The sequence below is a fragment of the Carettochelys insculpta genome, chromosome 21 (genome assembly GCF_033958435.1).
Source record: "Carettochelys insculpta isolate YL-2023 chromosome 21, ASM3395843v1, whole genome shotgun sequence".
Classification (NCBI taxonomy): domain Eukaryota; kingdom Metazoa; phylum Chordata; order Testudines; family Carettochelyidae; genus Carettochelys; species Carettochelys insculpta.
This window is the reverse complement of record NC_134157.1, coordinates 3,373,421-3,393,259: the sequence shown is the minus strand read 5'-3', so window position 1 is coordinate 3,393,259 and position 19,839 is coordinate 3,373,421. Positions and strand designations below refer to the sequence as shown.

At 48.8% G+C, this 19,839-nt stretch overlaps 1 protein-coding gene across 5 annotated transcripts in view; it reads left to right on the top strand.

The window, feature by feature from the left end:
- Window positions 1-13,450, top strand: part of NOXA1 (NADPH oxidase activator 1) — a 43,477-nt gene extending 30,027 nt beyond the window's left edge. For 3 of the 5 annotated variants that reach the window (XM_075015518.1, XM_075015521.1, XM_075015522.1), the window contains 9 exons: window positions 405-442; window positions 3,631-3,772; window positions 6,952-7,011; window positions 8,428-8,512; window positions 9,049-9,149; window positions 10,671-10,837; window positions 12,384-12,489; window positions 12,581-12,704; window positions 12,949-13,450. In XM_075015518.1, the coding sequence (XP_074871619.1) occupies window positions 405-442; window positions 3,631-3,772; window positions 6,952-7,011; window positions 8,428-8,512; window positions 9,049-9,149; window positions 10,671-10,837; window positions 12,384-12,489; window positions 12,581-12,704; window positions 12,949-13,046 (921 nt within the window). In that variant the 3' untranslated portion in view covers window positions 13,047-13,450. The remainder of the gene's footprint in view (window positions 1-404; window positions 443-3,630; window positions 3,773-6,951; window positions 7,012-8,427; window positions 8,513-9,048; window positions 9,150-10,670; window positions 10,838-12,383; window positions 12,490-12,580; window positions 12,705-12,948) is intronic. The other 2 variants (XM_075015520.1, XM_075015523.1) reach the window with 2 other exon arrangements.
- The last annotated feature ends 6,389 nt before the right edge of the window (window positions 13,451-19,839 follow it).

The following is a 19,839-nucleotide window of genomic DNA, read 5'->3' as shown; positions in this document are numbered from 1 at the left end:
CAGCAGCAGGGGAAGCCTCTCCAGGCAGCCATGTGCTGCCATCCCCCAGCCAAGGGAGGGGCCGAAGGAGTGGAGGCAGCCGCGGCACAGGCACTGACAGCCGCAGAGCCGCTTCCTGTCCCCGCCAAGCAGAGCTCGTGAGATGGATCCGGCCCCGCCTTGCCTGACTCTGTGCCATGAGGCTCAGAGCTCTGCACAGCCACCCACCACAAGTCAAACGCTGGGAAGGGGAGCCCTGAGCCTCAGGGGGGCGAGGGGCGGGGGGGCGGCTGGATCCAGGCAAGCCGCCGTCCGGATCTGGATCACAGGCCGGGGATTCCCCACCCTGGTCTAGAGGATCAAAAAGGTCCCTTCTGGCTGGGAATCTTTGGGTCTGTGCAATAGTCACTGTTGTTTCTCCACAGAGACAGGGCTTTTACGAGCCCAGCGCCAACACTGTGCGGTAAGTGACCAGCTCCAGCTGGCTTTGCTGTTCTGTCACTGTTTCCATTCATGGCACCTTGACTCGGCCTCAGATGTTTTGGTTTGGAGATTCCGTAGCATGCCAGCCGCAGGGATCCATCCCCGTGGAGAAAGTGTTGCAGGGGTGAGAAGTTTGTGTGACTGTGGGAGCCACTACAGTAAATAACAATAACCCCAGGCACATCTCTGGCACCTTTCATGCAAGGATCTCAATGCCTTTTGCAGATATTGATTAACCCTTTCAAGCCACTGTGAGGTAGATCTATCCCATGGTATGGGTTGGAAAACAGAAGAGACAGAAACAGGTTTAGTGACTTGTTCAAAGCCTCAAAATGAGTCAGTGGCAGAGCCAAAAACTATTGGCTTTTCTGTTTCTTGACTCCAGCCCCCAAAACAAGGTTTCCAAACAACTTCTGTCAGCACTGCTGTACCAGTACCAAATTCAGCCCTTGTCTAAGGACATGCAGTTCCATTGACTTCACAGGGTGTGTGCTTCCCATACTCCAGAGGTGAATTGGACTCATTGTTTTCCTCTGGAGAAGCTGGTTACTGGAGAGGCGGAAACTCATTTTTCTAATCCAGTGAGAACTGATCATGTTTTGAAATGGGTTTTAGTCCAAATTAAAACTTAAAATTTCCCGTGAAACAAAATTTTCAAAAACGGCTTCTTTCACGTCAGCCAGAATATTTCATTTAAATAAATTGGCATGTTTCATTCTGATTCCAGCCTTTTATTTTACACAGTTATAATTTAATTTAGGAGACGCCATAAACTCTAAATGAAAAGGCATTTCAAAACAAAACAATCAAAACATTCCTTTCTGACAGCAAAGCAGTCCTGAAGCACTTCAAAGACTAACTAAATGATTTATTAGGTGATGAGCTTTCGTGGGGAAGAACCACTTCTTCAGATCTGGAAATTCTGAAATTTCCAGATTCAGAATTTCCAGATCTGAAGAAGAGGGTCCGTCCCATGAAAGCTCATCACCTAATAAATCATTTTGCTATCTTTAAAGTGCTACAGGACTGCTATTTTGTTTTGTGATGATACAGACTAACTTGGCTACCTCTCTGTGACTTTTCTGACAGGGTTCACCTTATTGAAACACTTGTCAGCAAACTTTATTTTAGAAACAGAATCTGTCAAAATCAATACATTCCCGCAGAAAGGTTTGCAAAGAACTGGTATTTTCTGGCGGAAGAATGCCCCATCAAGAAAGTTGTACCCAGCTCTGGTGTTCACACACTAGGAAGTGATCCAGTCAGTTAAAAGTGTGCTCTGTGTATGACTCAATACTAGATATTACCAGTGGGCACAGTAATATGGCTACCGGGCTTTGCAAAGAACTGTGGGAATTCTCAGAAATGGCTGGAAGGCAAAAGAGGGAACTTCTGTCTGCCCCAGTCTGTCCCACCCTCCAGTGATGGCGTGTTCTTCACAAGTCCCTGTATTCTCACCTCTGACAGACCACAGACATGGTCACTGCACCACAAGGACTCTGCTTAAGGCTACTGCTGCCTTAGAGAGGAGGTGTTCGCAGGAGAATTGTCCCTAAGTTTTCTCAGCTCACTGTTGATAGTTTGTGGTGAGGAAGAATCACTGTGTAGTACAGGGAGGATGGATGAGCTCAGGGTTCAGGCTTTGAAGTGAGACATTGGGTCTGGGTGTCCAACTCTACTACGACTCTCCTGTCATTGCACCTTGAACAAATTCAGGTGTCTAACTGGGAGGAAAGCCGCAGTGAAATCCAGTCCAAACAGCAGGTGCTGAACCTTTTGAAATCTGGGCCCTGAGCAATTCTGAAAATCAGTCCCTTGATCACTCTTAGTTCCTTGCCTGTGAAATGGGGTCGTGATCTCCCCTACAGCACAGCAGCAAGGGAAGGAGGCAGTCCTTGGTGAGTGGATGCTGTGGAGATGGAGGCATGGAAGTACCTAAATGGACAGAGTAGAAAGGTGAGGTTTCCTCTGGCTGCAGAAAAAGACAGGTCCTCCAGGCCAGCAGAGGAGTGGCATTGGTCCAACCTGCATTGGCACCTGAGAGCGATGCATGTTTCAAAGGGCATCAACAGAGCTCAGTGGAAAGGTCCCAGGGAGGCAATGCTGTCACTCACACAAATTTCTTTATCCCTCCCACACTTCACGGACACACACACCTTTACCCAATCCCAAGGGCTCAAGTCGTGACTCTGTTAATTTCAACTCCCACCCTTACCCAGTTCCTAGGGCCTGCAGGGTATGTGCCACTGAAAAAGCCTTACACAGTAATATTCTTATTCTCTATTTATTAGCAATGACAAAGCAAGCAGAATACATGCTAAGCACACAGTATCATGCTTACCAATCCTGACACAGGCAGGCAGACTTCTCCTCTTGACACAGACAAAGCTGGTCTCTGGATGCTGGTTGCTGCACCTCAGGGTCTGGCAGTTCTGGTCTTGGGGATGAGGTCTTCCCTTAACGTGTTCCTTCTTCCATCCTTCTTCTTCCTGCTGATTTCCTTCTTGGACTCCAGTTTAAATAGTGAAACTTGAGTCCTGCTTAGCTGTACTTGGACCAATTATTTTAGTACAATTTTACTAACAAATTGTAACCTACTGTAACAATCTAACCAATCAAATCCCACCACCTTAATTGAGTTACACACAGCAAAATTAATTATACAGCAGATGGGAACAATTGCAAACCAGATAGAGATTAGACAGAAAACAGTAGGAAAGTGAAGATAATCATCCTAGAATGGGGATTCCACAACCTCAGCTATTGATAAGTAGTTTCTTGCCAGACAAAATGCTGTTAACAAAGTTTTCTCTACCCATCTTGAGATCTGCTTTTTTATCTGGTGACAGTGGGTGACATTAGGATGTGGTTTCCCTCTTAACAGCCTGGTGTGACACTATCCTAATGAGATTTAGATGGAATGTGAATACATGACTTGTAGCTCTACCGTTAATGGCTGCTGCTCCTCATTCGGGCTGTAGAGGAAGGCATTTCAATGTGGCTGTAGAAAAACCATATTGGTTATACTGTTATCCTTCCCATTCCTAGCCTGAATGTCCACAAGAAGGGTAACCAGAAAGGGCAAGAGTAGGGAATCCCATTAAACCCCCCGTGCGAGAGTGACAACCCCAAAGGGGGCTGAGTAAACCCATTATTTTTTCTCTCCAGAGACAAAGACTCAGGTTACTATCGAGTCCTGATGCATTATTACCCGGAGGATGTAGAAGAGATGGTGGTGAAGGGCAGCACTATTGTCTTTGTACTAACTAAAGAAGCTGACGGCTGGGCTACAGCCATATGTGATGGACAGGTATGTGGAATGGACAGCCTGGGGCTCCTGTCTCCAACACAGCCTCAGAAGTAAACACAACAACACCCCCTGCCTGATGGGGCTTGCTGAGGCTTTGATAGGCTGCTCCTATGGATGCTCCCAGGAGCTGGAGCAGCCAAGAGGGTGGGATGTGATGGAGCATCCTGTGAAACTTCATTTTAAAGGACTGGTCACCAAAAGCAGCAGCCATAGAATCATAGAGTCATAGAATCCTAGGGCTGGAAGGGACCTCAGGAGGTCATCTAGTCCAGCCCTCTCCCTAAGCAGGATCAACCCCAACTCAATCATCCCAGACAGAACTTTGTCAAGCCAGGACTTAAAAACCTCTAGGGATGGAGATTCCACCACCAGTCAGCACTCAGCCTGTAACAGTGTTTGGGATTCTTACATCCCAAGTGCAGGACTCTGCTCTTGTCCTTGTTGAACCACATCAGATTTCTCTTGGCCCAATCCTTCAATTTATCTCGGTCACTCTGGACCCTGTCCCTACCCTCCAAACATATCTGCCTCTCCCCCTATCTCAGTGTCATCCACAAATTTGCTGAGGGTGCAATCTATCCCCTCATCCAGGTCATTAATAAACATATTGAACAGTACTGGCCCTAGAACCGATTCTGGGGGCAGCCCGCTTGAAACTGACCACCAACCAGACATTGAGTCATTGATTACTACCCAAAGGACCTGACCATCTAGCCAACGTTCTATCCATCTTATAGTCCATGTATCCAGTCCATACTTCCTTAACTTATGGGCAAGAATTTTGTACGAGACTGTATCAAAAGCTTTGCTAAAGTCAAGGTATATCACATCCATTGACTTCCCCATGTCCACAGAGCCAGTTATCTCATCACAGAAGCTTATCAGATCTTTGGTCAGATTGGTCAGAAGATTGGTCAAAAATGACTTGCTTTTGGAGAATCCATTTGACTACTCTTGGTCAGTTTCCCCTATTCTAAGTGCTTCAAAATGGATTCTTTGAGGATCCCCTCCATGATTTTTCCAGGTGCTGAGGTAAGGCTGATGGGTCTATAGTTCCCTGGATTGTCCTTCTTTCCTTTTTTAAAGATGGACACTACATTTGCCTTTTTCCAATCATCCAGGACCTCTTCCAACCTCCACAAGTTTTCAAAGATAATAGGCAAAGGCTCTGAAATGACATCTGCCAATTCCCTCAGTTCCCTTGGGTGCATTAAATTCAGACCCAGGGATTTCTGTACCACTAGCTTTTCTAAATAGCCCTTAACCTGTTCTTTCCCCACCGAGGGCTGCCCATCTCCTTCCCGTAATGCATTGCCTTGTTCTGTAGTCTGGGAGCTGATCTTGTCAATGAAGACTGAGGCAAAAAAAATCATTGAATACTTCAGCCTTTCCCACATCGTCTGTCACCAGGTTACCCCACTCATTCAGTAATGACCCCACACCCTCCCTGATAACCCTCTTATTGTTAGCATGCCTGTCAAAGCCCTTTTTGTTACCCTTCACATCTCTTGCTAGCTGCAGTTCCAATTGTGCTTTCACTTTCTTGATTACTTCCCAGCATTCTCCAGCCATGTATTTATACTCCTCCTTAGTCGTCTGTCCAAGTTTCCACTTCTTATATGCATCCTTTTTGAGTTTAAGATCACCAAGGCTTTCCTTGGTAAGCCAAGATGGTTGCCTACCATGTTTGCTGTTCTTACTATGCATCAGGATGGTTTGTTCCTGTGCGTTCAATAAGAGTTCCTTAAAATACTGCCAGTTCTCCTGAACTACTTTACCCTTCATATAAGCTTCCCAGGCTTCCCACTAAGGACTGTTCAGACCTCATTGACTTCTCCCTGTCATCTCTAATTACACTGGCCTGTAAACTGGAGGATGGCTGGCATCCCTGTGGCTCAAAGGCAGATGCAGATACATCTTGATAGCATCTGCACTGTGACGGGGACAGGCTGTGGGAGGCCTTTCCATCGGTGGCAGTTTGTGTTTGAGGTGATGGGGACAGAGAACCCAGAACACAGAGTGACCCAGTCAGTGTGACATGCTCAGCAAAGCCAGCAGCTGCTGCAGGCCCTGAGCCAAAGGGGGCGGGGCCTTGGAAGGGGTGGGGCCAAGGGCAGGAGGGTGGGGCCACAGGCAGTCCGCCTTTAGTGACATCGGGACTGGGGCACTGCTCCCACATAGTCACGTGTGGCGGCGGAGCAGCATTCTCTGCTGCACTTCAAAGGGGCCCAGAGCCCCGGCTGCTGCCGCCGCCAGCTGTTACCTTTGCCCTCCTGGCCGACAGGCCTGGGCATGCTGGGAAGTGGCTCAGCAGCAGGGCTGTGAATCACTAGAGCTACGTCTACACGTGAAGCCTACATCGAAGTAGCCTATTTCGATGTGGAGACATCGAAATAGGCTATTTCGATGAATAACGTCTACACGTCCTCCAGGGCTGGCAACGTTGATGTTCAACATCGACGTTGCGCAGCACCACATCGAAATAGGCGCAGCGAGGGAACGTCTACACGCCAAAGTAGCACACATTGAAATAAGGGTGCCAGGCACAGCTGCAGACAGGATCACAGGGCGGACTCAACAGCAAGCCGCTCCCTTAAAGGGCCCCTCCCAGACACACTTGCACTAAACAGCACAAGATCCACAGAGCCGACAACTGGTTGCAGACCCTGTGCATGCAGCATGGATCCCCAGCTGCAGCAGCAGCAGCCAGAAGCCCTGGGCTAAGGGCTGCTGCACACGGTGACCATAGATCCCCGCAGGGGCTGGAGAGAGAGCATCTCTCAACCCCTCAGCTGATGGCCGCCATGGAGGACCCCGCAATTTCGATGTTGCGGGACGCGCAACAACTACACGTTCCCTACTTCGACGTTGAACGTCGAAGTAGGGCGCTATTCCCATCCCCTCATGGGGTTAGCGACTTTGACGTCTCGCCACCTAACGTCGATGTTAACATCGAAATAGCGCCCAACACGCGTAGCCTTGACGGGCGCTATTTCGAAGTTAGTGCCGCTACTTTGAAGTAGTGTGCACGTGTAGACACGGCTTAGGAGGGGCACAGTGGGCTTGTGAAGGCCTGACAGAGACTCCCCTGTGCAAGAGAGAGGAGGGTCTGTGTCCGCTCCGTGCAGCCTGGCCTCACCTTGTGTCCTTGTGTTCTGTTCTGCTCTGTGTTTCCCCAGAAACTTCGCATACCAATGTCTCACCTGGAGCTCGTTCAAGCCCCAACAGCTGAGAAGTGGGTAAGGGGACGGCTTTGTGATTCCAGGGAGAGCAGATGCAGCCAGGCCACTCTGGGAGTGGCAGGGCCCTGAACCACACGGCAAGGCGGTGGGCTCTCTCTTCAGACACACCCCGTGTGCAGGCCCAGGGCTCGCAACAAGCCAGGAACTGTGGGAAATCCAAGCAGCAGCAAAACGTGAATTTTCACAGCTCTGTCTCCTGTGAAGTCTAAACTTCCGTTTTCGAAAAAAATCCATTTGTTACCCACTCCCTGGTTACCCATCGCTTGGACCCTCCGTATTGCTTTTAAGGCTTGGCCTAGCTGAAGGTTCCTCCACCGGCATCCTCCCACAAACAGGGCGTGATGCCCACCCACGTGCCCGCTGCAGCGAGCGGGGAATTTCGGAGCCCACTTCAGTTCTGACACTACATGTGGTCTCTGGTGGGTGATTGAAAAACTGGCTCTTCAGGCCAAGCTCTGTTACCGTTTCACCCAGGAAGTTTAATCGGATTTCCCTGCTGCAAGGCACATCCGTGCGGACGCTTGGCACGGTGAGGCTGGGAGCTGAGTGAGAGGCAGAGGAGTCTTTAGGTCAGAGGATCAGCCATGGAAATCTGGTGGAGGTGGATTCCATTTTTGGTCAGAGGGAGAGGAGACAATCCCCACACCAAGCGTAGGGTCGGGAACAGTGTTCCCTGTGAGGTGCGTGCTCGTGCAGCTGCTCAGGACAGAGCCACATGCTGCCCAGCTGCTGAGCACAGCACCCACAGCGGGGTGGTGTGTCCTGGTGGTACACGCTCACACATGCCGTGGCGCACATCAAAATTAGTTCCGCACATGGGTGAAAAAAGTGGGCACACAGATGGAGAAGGTCAGAGGGAGCATTGGTCAGGATCCCACAGAGGGAAGCGGTGAGTAGTGCAGCCAAAGAAAACAAATCTTCAGGTTCCAGGCGGCTGGGCACCTCTGAGGAAGCCTGGAGTGCTCCGCTTCAGAGCGAATGACCCGGCCACCCTGAGGCTCTGCCCTGCCCCGCTTAAAGTCAGGCCCTGCAATCGACCCAGTGAGGCAAAGCAGCTGGTATCAGTCCCTTCTGGCCAGTGGGGAATGGGGGAGCTAATTTCTCCAAATCTCCCTTCTTCAGAGCTCCTCTGCCTGGGTGGGGAGAGCTCAGGGGGTTGAGCATTAGCCTGCTAAACTCAGGGTTATGAGCTCACTCCCTGAGGGGGCCATTTAGGGATTTGGGGCAAATACATTGAAAGGAAAAAAAAATCCATCAGGGATGGTGATATGTCCTGCTCTGAGTAGTGGGGAGGGAGTCAATGACCTCTGAAGGTCCCTCCCAGCTCTAAGAGGTAGATATATCTCCACATTGGCCTCAGCCATCTTCTCCTCTCGTGTCTGATCATTTCCTTCTTGTTTTGCTCTCTTGCAGAAAGTGAGTAATGGGATCCCCCTTCCCCCTGTTAAAGGGCCCCCCAGCCGACCCCACTTGCAGGAAATGGACCCTCAGCTGCCAGGTAAATGCTGCTTTTTGGGACTGCAGGAGCACCTGGGGTACGGATCCAAACAGGCGATGGGTAGGGTCACCCCCCAGTGCCCCAAACACTGCTGCTCCGGGGAGCCTCCAGTACCAGCAGGGCAGCTGCCCAATTGCAGTATGTGGTCACTGGCGTGGACTGACGGTGGAACTCAAGATGGCTTGTGTCAGGGATGGCTGCACATGCCCTTAGCTCTGCTGCAGCCCGCTCCTTGTGCCCTGAATGGAGGGTAGGGGCCAGGACTGCACCCCAGTAGAAATGAGCAGGTTGGTAGGCACCTGAGGTTCAGCACCAGCACCCAATAAATGCAGCTGCTGCCATCTGTCACCTCCCCCCTTGCTACCGTGAGGAGAGCAGGTAGAGGAGAGAAACACAGCTCAGGCAATAAAACCAATGGCGCCTCATGCTGCCTTACATCCCTGCAGATGTGGCTCAGTGGCCCCCCAAACCTGTCCACGCCTGTCTCCTCCCCACCCATTGTCACAATGGTTGCTTGGCAATGTTCTGCTCTACAGGACCTGCTGAGGGAGAAGACCCAGCTGCAAATCAGGCTGAGCTCCATGGACACTTGCAGATGCGATGTTCCCCAGTGTCACAAACCATTAAGGCTACAAAGGTAAGGGTGGCTTTAGCCCAGGTCCACAAAACTCCAGAGACACCCCAAGTCTTTGGAAAGACTCACCAGCAAGACTTTTTCTAGGGTAGTTCCTCCCTTCCCCCTACCCCAGAGAGAACCTAACTCCCAGGTGGACTTTTGTCTGTTACTCCAGAATCCTTGATCTTCCTCCTCTTGTGCCTCTCTGGGCTCAGACTGGGGCTGTGTTCTGTTCACAACCACTGTGTTCTAGCAGAGAAAGCGCTGCATTTCTGGGGTCAGTGAAATCATCTGTGTAGAATTTCCTACCTCACCTGCGACTTGTACTCCTAGAGCCCTTCTTTGTCAGAGGCAGGATCCTTTGTCAGGACCCACCAGTGGCATCGCTTTATTAGGCACAGCCACTACACTGCCTGTGATTTGGAAGTCAATGCAGTGCCAGGCTGCAGAGACTGGTGGCTGAAATGTTCATAGGACGTTATGGGACCTGGCAGCATCAGAATGGGGATGTGTTTGCATTAACTCATGACAACCCCGTGAGAACCTGTGTTCCCTCTGACATAGGCAGTACTCCTGTGCTGTGCAGAGGTGTGTTGGGTTATCAGGTTCGGATCCAGACTCTTCCTAGGGGGAAATGGAAGTGTTTGGACTCAGAGTTTTGAGAAATGGGCCTGTAATGGGGTCACCCACTTGTGAGCACCCCTCTGTGGCCACGGGATGCCCTGTATGGCTGCGCCTGGTCACATGACAAGATTCTGGGGCTAAGACCTGCCTAGCTCTGGGCACAGTGCTGTCAGCTGGTGGGTCAGGCTGGGGGCCAATCTTTGGCCCTGGGGCCTGAGACTTGCCCAGCTCTATAGTCAGCTCTCACTTGGAGCTGTCCAAAGTGCTGCTGGTCTCCCATATAGTGTGGAGATCAGCCTGGGTCCAGCTCCTGAGAGGAACTGCCTGGAACTTCTTTTATACTGGGCTGCTGTGCCCTGATTGGCTGCCACAGAGACAGCTGCTTTATCCTCCCTGGAGGACCTCTTGTCTGCTCCTCTTGCTGGGTTGGGGTGTGGCAAGGCCTCTCGCCTTCTGTAAAGGGCATTGGGGCTCAGTCCACCCCCTCACAGGGCCCCACTTTTAAAATACACATCTGGGTCCGGGTTTAGATTCTGAACCGCATGGCGCTTGCCTGCACTGAGGTTGGCATTTGGGTTCCGGCCCCGCTCTTGACTCTGGGTGTGGCAGAACGAGCTAATGGTTGGGACACTTGCCAGGCTGTGGGAGACCTGCATTTTGTGCCCTGCTTCACAAGGGACCTCCTGGGTTGATCACATCTTGTCTCTGTGCCTTGGCTCTGCAGATGTAAAAGGGATTATAATGTTTCCCTCCCCCGGGGGATGTTGGGATGGCAAATACGTTAACAGACCATAAACTGCTTTCAGTTCTGCTGTGAAGAGCATGTATATGAATAGACATAACTGTTATTCTGGTGAAATCTCTCTAACCAAAACCCAGCCCACCTGGACAGAGTATCCTTTGCTCCCTGTTTGCCAGCAGGTCCAACTGGCTCCAGACAAAGCATCCTCCTGCCAGAACCGATCGGTCTTGCTGACAGTCCACTGTGACTACACAATTAAAGTGAACAAGGGCCTGTCCCTGTTCGACCTCAGGTCTCTGCTGAGGGAGACATTGAGCCAGCAGGCAGAGCATGGGAAGCTGAGGTAGGTCAGTCACAGACTGGAAATGGCTGCCCTCGGCTGGTGCCAAAGGCAGAGTTGGAGCTTCCTAGTGAGCTGCAGCTTCCCTCTGGCCATTGCAGTTCCCTGAAGAGGTGTTTGCGCAGGGGACAAGGCACTGAGGCTGTGTCTGCCGTCCATGTTGTTCTCAGGGCAATTTGTCCTTCACTAGGGCTCAGGCAGCCATAACCACAGCTCACAAGATGAGTCCCTAAGAGGCAGGGGTGTCCCCTCTCCCGACAGAAGGATCACACAAAGCCCTGGATAGTCCATTTAATCATAGGGTCATAGAACACTAGAGCTGGAAGGGACCTCAGGAGGTCATCAAATCCAGTCCTCTGTCCTCATGGCAGGACAAAGCACCATCTAGACCATCCCTGACAGGTATTTATCTAACCTGCTCTTCAATATCTCTAATGCTGGACATTCTACCACCTCCCCAGACAATTTATTTCAGTAATTAACCACCCTGACAGTTAGGAAGTTTTTCTTAGTTTCCAATCTAAACCTCCCTTGCTGTAATTTAAGCCCATTGCTCCTTGTCCTATTTTCAGAGACTAAGAATAATTTTTCTCCCTCCTCTTTGTAGCACTGTTTTAGGTACTTGAAAGCTGTTACCATGTCCTTCTCAGCCTGCTCTTTTGCAAATTAAACATATCGGGTTCTTTTAATCTTCCCTCATAGCTCATTAAGGCTACAAAGGTAGAGGTGGATTTAGCCCAGGTCCACAAAACTCCAGAGCCACCCCAAATCTTTGGAAAGACTCACCAGCAAGACTTTTTCCAGGCTAGTTCCTCCCCTCCCGCTACCCCAGAGAGCTCCTAACTCCCAGATGGACTTTTGTCTGTTACTCCAGAATCCTTGCATTAACCCATGAGAACCCTGTGAGAACCTGTGTTCCCTCATTTTAGTTCCTCCTCTCTGGACCCTCTCCAGTTTCTCCACATCTTTCCTAAAATGTGGGGCCCAGTACTGGACACAACACTCCAACAGAGGCCTAATCAGCATAGAGTAGAGCAGAAGAATGACTTCTAGTGTCTTGTTCCCAACACTCCTATCAATGCATCCCAGAATCATGTTCGCTTCAGAGCACAGCACTGACTCCTTGGAGAGGGGGAGCGTGATGTAACGGCCCAAGGGAGAGTCTAATGCAGCCTTAGGTTTTGCCTACGGAAACTGCAGGGGCAAATGTATATGCGCTAGCTCTGGTGGAGCTCAGAACAGTAGCGTAGCCATGCAGTGAAATAGGCTAGTCTAAGCACTCCGAGTCCAATCCTATCTGAAAACCAAGGGACATATTTAGGGCAGTGAGCCCCTCCCACCGCCTTCAACGTCACAGCTGGGCTTCTCACTGGAGCACCACTAGCACGGCTCTGTTTGCCTGAATGAGGAATTACACCTCCAGCTCTGGCGCCCACGTGCCCTGCAGTTCCTGGCTTAGCAAGTCACAAGAAGTTGATAGTTGCCAGACTTAGATTCACCTCTAAATTCGGCCCTAGTGCATCCTCTCTGACCTCTCCTCTTACTTCAGCTACAGGCTTTCAGACAGCCAAGAGTCCGCTGTGCTTTCAGGAGAAGAAGACCTGGGGAAGATCTGGCAGCACGTGACAGATGGGAGGCTGACACTTTGGTGCCAGGTACGTTGCCTGTGGTTGGCTGTTCTCCCTCACTGGAGTTGGTGCCATCTCTGCTCTGCTGGGCAGTTTACACCATGGCCTTGTCCTGTAGGGCACAGACGCCTGCTTGGACAGACCTGTTCTCTACAGAATGGTCGCACACCACAGCTACGTGGCGCAGAGGCCAGAGGATCTGGAATTCAGAGAAGGCGACGTGCTGGATGTTCTCTCCAAAGGTAGCTCTCTCGTTCTACCTGGGCAGCTTCAGGGGCCTGGGTAGGGAGGAGATGGGAACAAGTTGGGCAACAAAAGGCTTCCTGACCACTAAGCCACTTGGCCTCACAGGGGACTGATGTGTGCACAGGCCTAGATTGGCCTTCCGCAAAGAGCTGAACATCACCCATATGAAGGCTTCTCTCTCCTGGTTAGGCAAGTCAGGGGATGGCTGGATCCTTACCCTGTTTCTTTGTGTTTTCCCAGTGAATGAGGAGTGGCTTGAAGGCCATTGCAACGGCAACTTTGGCATTTTCCCAAAATGCTTTGCTGCTCCAGCCAGCCCTGGGTCTGCCATCCCTTAGAGAAGAGATGCTTCTTCCGCCCTGATTCCACAAGAAACCAGCTGGGCTCCAGACCCCACCTCACCTTACTCACGTCTCCCACCGAACAGGGGATGTGTGTGCCAATTCATTTGGGTCTTACCAGCTGCCTACACAGGACTCTCCCCAGGGTGGAATTCCAGGACCCAGAAAACCTGCAGGCTTAGTTTCTGTGACAGAAAAAACATATTCTCTGCCCTATTTCTGGCCTCAGTATTTCCCAATAATAAAAGTGAGATACCAGGTGAATGACTAGACAGTGACATGACGGTCATGTCTGTTGCTCTTACAGGGGTGCAGCCTTTATGATGTGTCTGGTCCTGTAAATCCTCCCCTGCCCCCCATGTGCAATGCAAGCAATAAAGAAACAGCTTTTGCAAGCGTAATTGTTTTTTATTCCAGGAGGAGTAAGGGCATGTCTACACAACAGCCTTATTTGAAAATAATGCTGCTACACACAAAATGCATCTTGTAACAGCACTTAGCTATTTTGAAATACAGCATCCACACATGAAGGCTGCATCTACACTAGCAAGTTCCTTTGGAAAAAAACGGGCCTTTTCCAAAAGAAGCATTTACACACAAAATGTGCTCTTTCGATGTGAGAGCGAAAGAACGCAGCACTTTTTCTGGCGGCCCCTCTTCATCCCTGATGAGGAAGAGCACCTTTTTCCCAAAAGATTCTTCCAGAAGAAAACATGGGTAGACGCCCTCGGAACCCTTTTTTCAAAGGAGCAAATCCTTATGGCACTGGACTTTTTGATCCCTGTCCTGTACTTTCCAAAGAGCAAGGGCTGTGTGGGTGTTCATCTGTCATAGTGCCAACACTGGGAGGTTCTACAATCACACCATAGATTATTCCTCCGGTCATGAGAAAGTAGGACACCACCACTAGCACCGTGTGTAAGAAATCCTCCTGCTTGCTTCATACGCTGTGTCCAGACTTTGTTCCAACACTTCCTATCGACAGAGCGGATCAATTTTTTGATCCGCTTTTTTGTGTAGGGATGCGCTCTTTCAGAAGAAGGATTTTTGGAAGAGATCTTCTGGAAGAACTTCCTTCAAAAGATCGCTGTAGTATAGACGTAGCCGTAGAGCCTAGTTCGAAATAGAACCATTGGACCCATTATGCCTTATTTCAAAAAAGGCTCTATTCCCTGTCTTAACAGCGCCTGTTTGGAAATCGGCACTCTTCCTTGTAGAATGGGGTTCACCAATTTTGAAATAAGCCAGCTGCTGTTTTGAAATTATTTCAAAATGGTGGTTGCATTGTGTAGCTGCTAGGGTAGTTATTTCGAAATAACTTTGCCGTGTAGATCTACCCCACAGGAGTTCATGGCAGGGACTTCAGAGGTGGGTAGGCAAGGGTAAGAGGTGTTTTGCCATCGCCAGTGAGCGAACGTCAGCCTTCTGCTCTTCAAAGTGTCCCTGAAGGCGGAACGCAATGCTGCCCTTGACTTCCTCCCCCCCGCCCTCCCCGCCGCCTCATCCTTGGCTGCTGATAGGGGGGTGGTACGGAATAGGGTGAGGAGGGCATGTTCATTGTGGGCTGTGTCGTGGCTGCTGATGGGGGGGTGGTACGGAATAGGGTGAGGAGGGCGTGTTGTTCATTGTGGGCTGCATCCTGGCTGCTTGACAGCTGTTGAGAAATTCCAAGCAATCACCTAGGCCTGCTCTACACTGTAAGTTCAGGTCTAACTTATGATAGAGTCCTAGGGCTGGAAAGGACCTCAAGGGGACATTGAGTGCAGCCCCCTGCTTCAAGCAGGATAAACCCCAACTAAGTCATCCCAGCCAGGACCTTGTCAAGCCAGGACTTAAAAACCTTGAGGGATGGAGAATCCACCACCTCTCTAGGCAACTCATTCCAGTGCTTCCCCACGCTCCTGGTGACGTAGTTTTTCCTAATATCCAACCTATACCTCTCCCTCTGTAACTTCAAACCATTGCTCCCCGTTCTGCTATCAGTCACCACTGAGAACAGTTTCTCTCCATCCCCTTCAGAGCTCCCCTTCAGGGAGTTGAAGCCTGCTATTAAACCACCCCTCAGTCTCCTCTTCTGCAAACTAAATAAGCCCAAATCCCACAGCTGCTCCTCATAGGTCTTGTGCTCCAGCCCCATAACCATTTTTGTTGCCCTCTGCTGAACCTGCGCCAGCACATCCACATCCTTTCTATGCTGGGGCATGGTGTCTAAAACTGGACACAATACTCCAGATGTGGCCTCAGCAGTGCTGAATAGAGGGGAACAACCACTTCTCTAGATCTGCTTGAAATGCTCCTCCTAATGCACCCCAAAATGCCATTAGCCTTCTTGGCTACAGGGCATGCTGTTTACTTTCATCCGCCATAATATCTAAGTCACTTTCCACTGTACTGCTGCTGAGTCAATCGGTCCCCAGCCTATAACAATACTTGGGATTCTTCTGTCCCAAGTGGAGGACTCTACACTTCTCCTTGTTGAACTGCGTCAGGTTTCTTTTGGTTCAATCCTCCCATTTATCCAGGTCACTCTGGATCCTATCCCTGCCCTCCAACATATCTACCTCTCCCTCTAGCTCAGTGGCATCCAGAAACTTGGCTGCTTTAGGTCCATATTCTTAACAATGTGTCCACATCACCAAGCCAATTCTGCTGACTTTAAGGATTCAACCTTGCACGATCAGCTTTAGGGTGGTGCAGACACAGTGCTGTGAAAGTCCACTTTCCTGGAGCTGTCCCAAGGTGCCCACTATGTCCAGCATTTTCAACTCATTGCTCTCCAGGAGCACAGGAAAAGATCCGGGAAAATTTGAATTTTGTTTCCTGTTTGGCCAGCGTGGCAAGCAGAGCAGGCAGCACACCTCAGCAGCACACGTGATCACGAATGCCCAGGGTCACAGATGAACTCCAGCATGGAGCATGCAGGAGACCCTGCACCTGACTGCTGTGTGGGGAGAGAAATCTGTACAGGCAGAATTAAAAGAAACGTTGATCTCTATGCCAAGATTCCACAGGGCATGGTGGAAAAAGGAATCACCAGGGAGGCCCAGCAGCACGGCAGGAAAATCAAAGAATGGAGGCAGGTGTACCAGAAGACAGAAGAGGCAAACAGACAGTCTGGGTCATCGCTACAAACATGCCATTTCTATGAGCAACTTCATGGATTTTAGGGAGGCACCTGACCAATGTCCCAAAGCTGATCATGGATACCTCCCAAGAGATTCTTCAGATGGCCTCAGGCGAGGAGGACATTGTCGAGGAGGAGAATGGTCAACAGGTGAGTGGCGCATCTGATCTCACTGCCAACCATGACCTTTTTTTAACTTTGGAGCCAATCCCCTCCTCCCAAGTCATATTGTTGCTAGACCCTGACAATGGGGAGGGCACTTCCAGTGGACACACTGGAGAACAGCAGCTCTCTGTTCCTGAGACCCTTCCCAACACCGTGGCCCTGCCCGTGTGTTTCAGATGGAGCAGTGAGAAGTCCTTGATGTTACCTTACTTCTTCCCTTGAAACTCTCCACTAAGAAACTTGTTAAATGCAAATTCTTACCCTAAACAGTTATTCTAAATACTAACAGAGAGGTAGCCATGTTAGTCTGTATCCTAGCAAAACAAAAGCTCCCGATCTGAAGAAATGGGCCTGTCTCCGAAAGTTCATCACCTAATAAATTATTTTGTTAGTCTTTAAAGTGCTACAGGACTGCTTGTTTGTTTAGTTATTCTAAAATATCTCTTTCACGAGCTAACATAAGAACATAAGAATGGCCATACTGGGTCAGACCAAAGGTCCATCAAGCCCAGCATCCCATCTGCCGACGGTGGCCAATGCCAGGTGCCCCAGAGAAGGAGAACAGAAGACAATGATCAAGTGATTTATCTCCTGCCATCCATCTCCTGCCCTTGTTATGAAGGCTAGAGCACCATACTTTATCCCTGGCTAATAGCCATTTATGGACCTAACCTGCAAAAATTTATCAAGCTCTTTTTTAAACCCTAATAGAGTCCTGGCCTTCACAGCCTCCTCGGGCAAGGAGTTCCACAGGTTGACTGTGCGCTGTGTGAAGAAAAATGTCCTTTTATTAGTTTTGAACCTACTACCCATCAATTTCATTTGGTGTCCCCTAGTTCTTGTATTATGGGAAAAGGTAAATAATTTTTCTATATTCACTTTCTCCACACCATTCATGATTTTATATACCTCTATCATATCGCCCCTCAATCGCCTTTTTTCCAAACTGAAAAGTCCCAGTCTCTCTAGCCTCTCCCCATATGGGACCCTTTCCAAGCCCCTAATCATCTTAGTCGCCCTTTTCTGAACCTTTTCTAATGCCAATATATCTTTTTTGAGGTGAGGAGACCACATCTGCACGCAGTACTCGAGATGTGGGCGTACCATAGTTTTATATAGGGGAAGTATGATATCTTTTGTCTTATTATCGATCCCTTTTTTAATAATTCCTAGCATCCTATTTGCCTTACTAACTGCCGCTGCACACTGCGTGGATGTCTTCAGAGAACTATCCACTATAACTCCAAGATCCCTTTCCTGATCTGTCGTAGCTAAATTTGACCCCATCATGTAGTACGTGTAATTTGGGTTATTTTTTCCAACATGCATTACCTTACACTTACCCACATTAAATTTCATTTGCCATTTTGCTGCCCAATCACTCAGTTTGCTGAGATCTTTTTGTAGTTCTTCACAATCCCTTTTGCTTTTGACTGTCCTGAACAACTTGGTGTCATCTGCAAACTTTGCCACCTCACTGCTTACCTCATTTTCTAGATCATTGATGAACAAGTTGAACAGGATCGGTCCCAGGACTGAGCCCTGGGGATCACCACTAGTTACCCCCCTCCATTGTGAAAATTTACCATTTATTCCAACCCTTTGTTTTCTGTCTTTTAACCAATTCCCGATCCATGAAAGGACCTTTCCTCCTATCCCATGACCACCTAATTTACATAAAAGCCTTTGGTGTGGGACCGTGTCAAAGGCTTTCTGGAAATCTAGGTATATTATGTCCACTGGGTGCCCCTTGTCCGCAAGTTTATTAACCCCTTCAAAGAATTCTAATAGATTAGACAGACACGACTTCCCTCTGCAGAAACCATGCTGACTTTTGCCCAACAATTCGTACTCTTCTATGTGCCTTGCAATTTTACTCTTTACTAGTGTTTCTACTAATTTGCCTGGTACTGATGTTAAACTTATCGGTCTATAATTGCCAGGATCTCCTCTAGAGCCTTTTTTAAATATTGGTGTTATATTGGCCGTCTTCCAGTCATTTGGTACCAAAGTGGATTTGAAGGATAGGTTACAAACCACTGTTAATAACTCCGCAATTTCACATTTGAGTTCTTTCAGAACCCTTGGGTGAATGCCGTCTGGTCCTGGAGACTTGTTACTATTCAGCTTATCAATTAATTCCAAAACCTCCTCTAATGTCACTTCAATCTGAGTGAGTTCCTCAGATTTGTTGCCTAAAAAGGCTGGCTCAGATTTAGGAACCTCTGTAACATCTTCAGCCGTGAAGACTGAAGCAAAGAAATCATTTAATCGCTCCGCAATGGCACTGTCTTCCTTGATCGCTCCTTTTATATCTTTATCATCCAAGGGCCCCACTGCTTTTTTAGCAGGCTTCCTGCTTCTAATGTATTTAAAAAATATTTTACTATTGTTTTTTGAATTTTTGGCTAGCTGTTCCTCAAACTCTTTTTTGGCTTTTCTTACTACATTATGACAGTTAATTTGGGAGTGTTTATGTTCCTTTCTATTTTCCTCACTAGGATTTGACTTCCACTTTTTAAAAGCTGCCCTTTTCTCTTTCACTGCCTTTTTAACATGGCTGTTTAGCCATGGTGGTTCTTTGTTAGGTCTCTTACTGTGTTTTTTTATTTGGGGTATACATTTAAGTTGGGCCTCTAGTATGGTGTCTTTAAACAGTTTCCATGCAGCTTCCAGGGATTTTAGTTTAATTACTCTACCTTTTAGTTTCTGTTTAACTAGCTTCCTCATTTTAGTGTAATTCCCCTTTTTGAAATTAAATGCCAGAGTACTTCCTAAGCTAAGTACTTCCTAGCTTCTTGGGACTGATCCTCCTCCTCCACCTACCCCCATTCAATCTCAGATATTTCCAGCAGGAATCTTAGGTGGTGGTTGGGGAGTCTCCTGGTATCTGGCAACTACTCCTATTGTTTTCTTCCTCCCCCATCCCCAAGTGATATCCCTTTTGCCCTGGGAAGGGAGTGTGGGGTGGGGGTGATAGAATTCTTTGTGCTCAGTTCCAACTGTTCTCACCTTGAGTGGAAACTTGTCAGATCCAAAATGGGATTCAGCATCAGGTGGCCTGGCCACATGTCTTTGTGGGACCAATCACAGTTTGGGCTTACGGGACAAGAGGATCATTCGCAGATCGTTGGTTTGAGTATTGAGCCATTGTGTTTCCGGACTATGCCTAATGGTCCTTATTAGCACATTCTGAATGAAACACAGATTCACACTTCATCTTTCTAACTTCACATACAAGAAGGATACATGCACAAAAATAAGCTATACAGATTCAGCAGACTGCAACTTTAAAATTGGCAGGTTACAAGATGTGTTTTGCAGAAATCATCTTCCAGTGATGCATGTGCATATTCAGAAGGCATTTCTCACACAACATGAGGGGAGCATGACTGTGACAAGCAAGGGGCCCAGTCCTAGGTTGCAGCTTTCCTGACTTTGCTGGGAGTTTCCCAGAATTGGGCTCAATTTCCCAGAAATTTCTGAAGCTAAACTGGGAGA